At 41.6% G+C, this 8,788-nt stretch overlaps 1 protein-coding gene across 6 annotated transcripts in view; it reads right to left on the bottom strand.

Moving 5' to 3' along the window:
• The window catches only part of LOC144668701 (paired box protein Pax-2-like), a 197,631-nt gene extending 195,204 nt beyond the window's left edge, over positions 1 to 2,427 (bottom strand). For 4 of the 6 annotated variants that reach the window (XM_078531029.1, XM_078531032.1, XM_078531034.1 and 1 more), the window contains exon 1: positions 2,304 to 2,427. In XM_078531029.1, coding sequence (XP_078387155.1) covers positions 2,304 to 2,346 — 43 coding nt within the window. In that variant the 5' untranslated portion in view covers positions 2,347 to 2,427. Of the gene's footprint in view, positions 1 to 2,299 lie in introns of all 6 variants that reach the window. The other 2 variants (XM_078531028.1, XM_078531031.1) reach the window with 1 other exon arrangement.
• Positions 2,428 to 8,788: the final 6,361 nt, after the last annotated feature.

The raw sequence follows: 8,788 nt of genomic DNA on the forward strand, positions 1-8,788 counted from the left end.
TCATTGTCGAGCGGGTCTTGATTGTATAGTGTGTGTGTGTGTGTTTGACAGCGCGGTAAGATGATCTGTTTGTTAAATTTATGCGGAAAGATCGCATAAAGCAGCGAATTACAAATGTGCAGGATTACCTCGCTGCAGGGCTTCGTAAAGCCCGCTGAAAATTCCTCTGTCTCGGTTTCATCTGTTTCTCCTATTGTGTGTGTGTGTGTGTGTGTGTGAGACAGAGAGAGAGAGAGAGAGAGAGAGTCTCCCTTACTGTGGTTCACGGGGGTAAACATTTTCCCATTGTCTTTCTCTGAAGAAATGAGCAATTTCAGCGAGAGGAAAGATTTCAAAGAAACCAAAAAATAGAGGCAACTTCGCCATGCAGGGAAATTGATCTATTTCTGTATGATTTACAATATGCTGGCGTTAATGAATGGAAGACATAAGTTACTATCTGTGTGAAGGACGCATATGCTGGACCCCAATTAATGAAATCTACCAAATATTTACATTTTTAAAAAAAAAACTTGCGTCCACAATTTATGTGGCGAGTCCAAAATAACACACCCTTTGTCTGTTAAGAGTTTTATAGCAGCGCCGAATGTGTGAAAGTGCTGTTATTTATTGTAGGTATTCTGCTCAGGAAGGGACAGGAAGAATTATCTCAAATGCCCCGGTATGTTTACAAGTCCCTGTGACTCTCAGAAAGAAAACCGACAAGAGGAGCGTTCACGTGAGAGCAAGATTATCTCCAGGTTCCTAATGTGCTTGCTCGGGGTGATTTTGCAAGTTCGTTAGGTGTCTGTGAAGGGGTGGCCGTGGTATTTCGGCAGTAACCCCCCCACCACTTCAAACAGTAATTTAGTGATGTCAGCCGCCCTCATCCAAGTCTCAATTGCCCTTCCATCGACCCAGGTTGGAAGATTATAAATATGGATTTTTGAAGGAGCGTCTCGAACAGATTTTTTTTTTTTAAATTCTCTCTCAAACTCTCTCTTAGTCTCCCGAAAGCGTTAAACCTCGGTTCTAATTGCAATGTGAAGAAACGAGTTAAAAGATTTGCAAAAGTCTCTCCTGTGGAAATAACGCTGGAAGCGCCGGGGTAAATATTAGCTAATGATACTTGGCTGTTCACAGTTACCCTCCGCTCTCCGATATGTGGTTTGAAGTTACTGTCTGGCAAAACTCCTATCAGATTCATCATCAATAATTCAGACCAGTTTTGATATCTTAGATTACGGATTATTTGAAGGCCGTATCATCAAGGGAAGATTAGGATAAATAATTAAAAAGCCTTTTACGCTGTAATACCTGAAAGCGAGTCTTCCATTAATATCTATCTATATATATATATAAAATAAACAACCACAAAATGTGAATCAATTTGTATTTCCCCAGTCCTGTGTTACATTCTAACGAGACTAATATGAATTACAAAGTGATTTTGCTAATTAACTATAGGACTATATATATATATATGTCTGCTATCCATAAATATATCTATAGTTCTATTATGTTACAGCAGTCAGTCAGTGTTGTGGTTTATAGTGTTTCGAGATTTCTAATACTATGGGACCCTACACGTGGTGAACGGGGAAATTAGGGAGCGGAGTGAGGCGACAATTGGTGAATGTCGTCTTCAATAAAACGACTGGAGAAAATTATTTTATTAGGATTCGAACTCCCGGCGCTCCTTGTAAATTGAATCCCAAATGGTTAGCGACTTTAACAAGCGAAGACAAGCAGCTGGAAGCCGGGGAGACGAAAACCCGGCAAAAAGGCGAACCTCTCCTACCTGTACATTACTGACAGCGCGACAGGACGAATATTATTTGGGGGTTGGAGGGGGTGGGGGGACATTTGTAAAGGGAGCTTGGCTAATATGGATGGCGAGAAACACATTCGCTCTCCCTCTGGTATTGAGCCGAGGCGGGCGGGGAAGAGGAAAGTTGAATAACCCCCTTAAAAATACATACAACTCCTGGGAGCTTTTAATCATCCAGCCTCCCTGTCTAGGGCAGTTGCATTTTGCCTGCTGGAAAGCCTTCAAATTCTCATTCAGTGGTATATCTGAAATTAATCTAAACAGCGTGTACATGCACATCTAGATCGAAGTGGCGTTTTGGACAAGTAAATCGTTCCTGTCCTTTTATTTAATATTCGCCCCTGTTTATAACCTGATGTAGATCTCGTTATATCTCGGCGTAATTAAATATATTAGCAATTGCAAATAGAGAGTTTTATTAATTTGCCTCTTGCAGGGCTAATATTTTACTTAAAATAGGCGTTAGGAAAAAAAAATACAATTGCCTACTCACTGTGCATAGCTGAGAAAGGATCTGCTTTGCAATGTATATCCATGAATGGCACCGTTACAGAAATGAGCGGGGTTGCGTCCGCCGTCTCGTCTTTTAATTAAACGTTTGCGTTAATGCAGAAAAATAAAACATTGACTTGCAAACAAGAAGAAAACAAAAAAAACAAAAAAAAACAAAAAAAAAAACTTTTTTTTCTCTCTCAGCTGTGGCGACGAGTCGGGAAAAAAAAAACAATAATCAAACTATTCCGGTTAAAGAAAGTTAAGTGACTGGGCGCCCCTTCTCCCCACTCACTCACTCACTCACTCACTCAGTCCTCTGCTCGGAGAGATAGGGGAGCGGTCGACAATCGGACAGGTGGCACACATGTCCGTCCACTTTTCTGAAATGTTTTTGGAGCAAATAGGCATCAGTCGGAAACCAAGGCTCGGATTTTATAGACTCTTTAGAGACAGAAAAAAACCCCGCACACGCAGTGACGGGCAATGAATGCGCGATACGTCGTTTTGGCAGTTTCACTGTCCTCTGAACATTTTACACCTTCACTCAAATCCTTCCTTTTCGCCCTGTTTCCTCAAATGCGTCTGGACGGGTGCCTCGCTTGCGCCAGTGTAACAGGCCGATCTGCAGGATACAGAGAGACACACAGAGAGAGAGAGAGACAGAGAGAGGCGGTGGAACCCAATGGAGCCAGAGAGCGTGTCTCTGGTTAGTTGCTGGTGCTGGTTGCAGGTTTTGAAGTGCAGACTGAAACCCGGGCTCTGCGTGGTTCTCTCTAAAACCCTGCGCAGATTCCAGCCACTCCAGTCCCCTTTAGAAAGATGGATGACTTGTCAGACAAAGGCAATAGATTACAACACTTTGTGATTCGCCAGCGCAGATTGGACCCCAAATGAGGAGGTCCCGTGATCTGCCACTCTGAGAGTCGCCATTCGCAAACACACACACACTCACATATACACATATACATAGACACACACACTCACATATACACATATACATAGACACACACACACACATATACACACACACACTCACATATACACACACACACTCACATATACACATATACATAGACACACACACTCACATATACACATATACATAGACACACACACTCACATATACACACACACTCACATACACACACACACACTCACATATACATAGACACACACACTCACATATACACAGACACACACAGTCACATATACATAGACACACATACACACTCACACTCACATATACACATATACATAGACACACACACTCACATATACACAGACACACACAGTCACATATACATAGACACACATACACACACACTCACATTTACACATATACATAGACACACACACTCACATATACATAGACACACACAGTCACATATACATAAACACACATACACACACACTCACATATACACATATACATAGACACACACACACTCACATATACACATATAAATTAGACACACACCCTCACATACACACACACACATACACATACATAGACACACATACACACACTCACATACACACATATACATAGACACACACACTCACATATACACATATACATAGATATACACACACACATAAATATACATAGACACATACACACAGAGACTCACGTACATAGACACACGCACACTTAGGCTCACATACATACACACACATAGGCACACATACACACACAGACTCACATATACATAGGCACACACTTAGACTCATATACATAGACACACATTTAGACTCACATATACATAGACACATACATACTTAGATTCACATATACATAGACACACATATACACACACTCAAATATACATAGACACACATATACACACACTCATACTTACACACACATATGCAGATACAGATATACATAAGCTCACACATTCACACTCACATATACAGATGCATACACAAACATATAAACTAACATACACACATTCACATATACATAGACACGTAGTCATATACAAATACATATACTAACATATAGATAGACACACACATACACTGACATATGCTTAGACACACACATATGCACAAACATATACTAACATTTACGCACACATAGACACACACTCATATACAAATACACAAATTTACATATACACACACACACACATATACATGTGCACACTCAACACATACACACAACTTTACACGTGCACATACACAAACCAAATTCAGAATCTGAGTTCCGATTTTATTTGGGGAATTGAATTAGGAAATAGCCCGTTTGACACGAGCAAGGCGAAACGATAAGTAGAATAAGTCGGCAGACCTCAGTCAAGACCAACTCTACAGTATATCTGTGACTCGTTTACTCTCTGTCTTGCTGTATTTCTCTTCAACGTAGCATATGTATTCCTGTCTATTTCCAAATTGAATTCTACGGGAACAGTCACTCCCTGTACATCTGTTTGTTTTAAACAGATTGACTCTTTATTGCAATCAGCCACTTCCAAAGAAGGATATATATCAAACGACAAGTGGTGCCTCCACTTCCTGCGATGTTGCCTGTATATTTGATTCTGTTTACCGGCGTTTCTGTGTAAGCGGATTCCGGATCCTCCTAACCCCCTTACCCTCCGCCCCACACCCCCCCACCCCCTCCAGCCCACACCCACCTCGGCCCCGTTAGTTCACCTGAGCTGTCTGACCTGCTCTTGTATGTTATGTACACAGGGTGGAAGGTGGAATTAGATTGACAGACATTTTTTTTTTTAAATGTTTCTGGGAACATCAATAGAATTTACAAATCACACTTTGCCCTGTCTCCCTGAAGTTTTTTTTTTAAATTAATAATGTTTGCTCTGAACGTTTCACTGAGCCCATGTGTAAATGCATCAGTTAAGTGGCCCTCAGCAATCTCGCAGCACGGTGAATGGACTGGTCTTGCAAAAGTGCTAAATGCTAAATACCCATTCCTCCATAACACCTTTCAGAACTGGGTATAATCTTCCTGAAATGGGTAGCTAATGTGCGTTTCATTTCGTCACTTGCGGTGTTCAAGCCTCTTTCAGCGGCCTGTTTGTTTTATGGCCAAGAAATGATTTTTTTAGGGGGGTTTTGTTTTGCTCAATTTTGAGCAATTGCGAGATAATGTATTTTTTTTTAATGTATTTTTTTTTAATGTTGTTTTTTTGGAGCTGCCGTGTCGCCGACCGTTCTGTAGGTGGCGCTGGCTTTTTACTTCTCTGAAGTCAGGTCAGCCTGATGAAGCTTTTGGGTCAGTTCAAAGTTGGATGTGTTCAGAGTTCCTTCAGCTCAGCATTCGCTCCCCTGGGACACAATAGAAACTTTATTTTTTTTTCCCCCCCCAAAAAAGAAACTCCCCGAAACACCGGCCAACAGAACTTTGTTAAATCTCTTAGGGCATAAATTTGCTAGTGACTGTGAATCAAATCTCCCTTTGATCTCCTTTAAATCGGAGATTATTTGATACCGATAGGAATATAAAGCCTGCCTGTAATGTTGTATTAATTTCGCTATTTACTATTTGCTGCTCTTCTTGGAATCGAATCAATCGTCTGATTTCTTAGTGACAAATCATTTAATCTGTCATCAGGCTGCTTGTTTTGAAACGATTTCCTGTCATCGTGTGTTGCTTTTTTGTAATTAAAATATTTTTTTCCGCCAGTTCTCCCTGGACAAGGCACCACACAGGACCCCCCACACGTACCACCCCACCCAAAAAAAAACAATTAAGTCCCACACTTTCAAAAAACTAAAATTAATGCAACACTTAAGAACGCTTCCAATTCAACTCGCCTGGCACAATTCAGTCTGAGTCATTGCATTTTGTTAAAAGTATATATATATATTTTTTGTAAACAGTGCAAGTCGCCATTAGCCGCCTGGTCAATTTTAATAAGGTGTAATTAATACAATACAGTAAAATGCTGGGTGAAATGTGGCGGGGAGAGGCGGGGGTGCATTTGTAGCCCTGTGACTGAGTCTATTCTTGTGCCCTTCTTATTTACCCCCCACCCACCCAACCCAACCTCCACTTCTGGGATGGAGCAAATGCGTCAGGAAACAGTAGTCGAAATTAGCTGGTATAGGTTTACCGTACAAAATGTGAGGGAGGAACTGTCATTCTGTTAAACAGGGCATTCGAGACGAATCTGTTGCAAATTCATTTGATGTAGCCCAGGAGTTGTTAAAGGCTTGAAATGTTAATAGGGCTGGAGCAAAGAGAATGGTCACTGTCACTTACAAACGGTGAAGAGGAGGGTGTAAATCGCTGTTGCAAGGGGGACACGGATTTATATCATGAATCAAAAAGAACGAATTAGTGCAGTGTGGTGACATTATGTCCTACTTTTGCTGCAATTACCCCATGTAAACAGCCCCCTTCGCTGCGTCTCGGCAAGCATCGTGGATAGTTGTGAGAATTTCCACCGCTTTGTTAGACCTGCTGACCTTTTTTTTAAAAAAAAATAAGTGATCTCTATGAAAATCCCAGAAGATCCCCCCAAAACTGGTAGCCTTGTTTTTTTTACAGAAATACAAAGGTTTTGCATTGCCGGCAAAAAGTAGCACTTTCTAGTGTGCGTTGGAGTTCTGACAACAATCATTAACCGCAAAAACAGCCCTTGTCCCTGTGTTTATCTTTCGTATCCCGTTCAGGAAAGGTCAACTTTAGGAGACGGTCCTCTGTGAAGCACAGTGCCGGGTTCTATTATTGATTGTGTGATAATAATCCAAGGCAGCAATGAAGTGAATTCAAAGAGGACAGTTTTTCGGTGTTAATTACAAAATGCAATACAGACTGACGCCCACACTTGGGTCCCGGGGCAATATTATTTTTTTTTCTTTTAGTGGAAGTAATGTCACTAACTCACAAGACATGCCTTGACCGAGCGGGGAAGGGAAATCAGACTCTTATTATTTGAGAAGCAACTGTGCCCTGTCCTTCTGATGCCAGCCCGAGAAGGGGGTGAGAGAGAGAGACTTTGGAGGGTTTGAGGAGCCATGGTTGGCTAATCCTGCTCTCCAGCCTTTCATTAACCTATTTCACAGGAAGCCCCCTCGCTTCATTTACACTTCAAAGAGATGAGCCGTCTCGCCCAGCGGAAATTAAAGAAAAATAAAGTTTTTTTGGGGGGTGGGCAGGGCGGGGTGAGGGGTTGCTTTGAGAGAGAGGGAGAGAGAGTGGAGGGGGGGTGGGTGGTGGTGGTCTGTGTGGATTCTCGAGAGCAGCCCTGTACGGCCGCAGTCAATCCGCATTTCACTTTATACACTATCTGTGAGAGACAAATCACTTGATTATCTGTTTTATCCAGACTCCACTTGTCCGCTCACTGTTTAACTCTATAATCGTGTTACGTGTAAACATACTGGTCGGATTTGACGCCTCTTGGTGTTTACACACAGGATTACCCGTGACTGTATCGTTGCCTTTGATCTGAATTCAGTAACAGAACAAGTGCCGGCCGTTTAAAAGTTAAATGTAGACTTGGACTGAACATGGGCATGATGAATTGGATAGCATTCGTCTGCAATTTAATTTTCAATATAAATGTGTGTTTGCTGAAATAATGTTTCTCACTTGAAGCTCTCTTTTATTTTTGGTGAATTTCTCTGAATTTGCCACATTTTTTATTTTATTTTGCCTTACTTGAGCCCTCTTGAATGTATATATAGGTAACTCCCGTTCAAGGTTGTGTCTTTGTGGGTCGTATGTACAAACCACGCATCGTCAATAGATAATAGTTAGTACTTCAGTGTGAGACAGTGTGTGTGTGTGTATGTGTCTATGTGTGTATCTGTGTATGTGCCTGTGTGTGGGTGTGTTTGTGTGTGTCTGGCTGTGTGTGAGCGTGTTTGTGTGTCAGTGTGTGTTCGTGTGTGTATGTGTTTGTGTGAATGTGTGTGTCTGTATCTGTGTGTGTCTATGTATTTGTGTGTGTGTGTTTGTGTGTCTGTGCGTTTGTGTGTGTGGGTGTGTGTATATTGGGGGTGGGGTGTGGGGCAGAGGGGAGTGGGTGAAGCAATTTGAGTATGCTGCACATTCCCGTTGGTTAGGTGCGAATTTTGCTTGTGAAAAAGGACGATGAGAAAAATTACATTAAAATAAACTTTATTGTATATGAACATATACATACAACCACGCATATACACAGTCTGGGAGTGTGCCAATGTGCCTATACGTGTGTGTGTGTGTGTCTATATGTATATGTATATATACATATGTGTGTGTGTATATATGTCATAGTATATACATAGTATGTATAGACGCACTTCCAGAAATGATCTAGTCAATCCCTAACAAATAGCCATTGTTCAGGCGGAATCCTAAGTGTATTAAGATGTGCTGGCGGTACACGAATGGGCACATGGTGCCAGTTTGTGCTCTGTGCGCCCTTGGCTAGCTTTGGGGTTGCTGGATATGCGCATTTTGGAGAAGTTCTGGTCGGAAATGTAGCTGCAATTTCACAGTCCGGAGAACATTTTGCCTAAAGCCAC

Source organism: Cetorhinus maximus, chromosome 27, assembly GCF_964194155.1.
Source record: "Cetorhinus maximus chromosome 27, sCetMax3.hap1.1, whole genome shotgun sequence".
Classification (NCBI taxonomy): domain Eukaryota; kingdom Metazoa; phylum Chordata; class Chondrichthyes; order Lamniformes; family Cetorhinidae; genus Cetorhinus; species Cetorhinus maximus.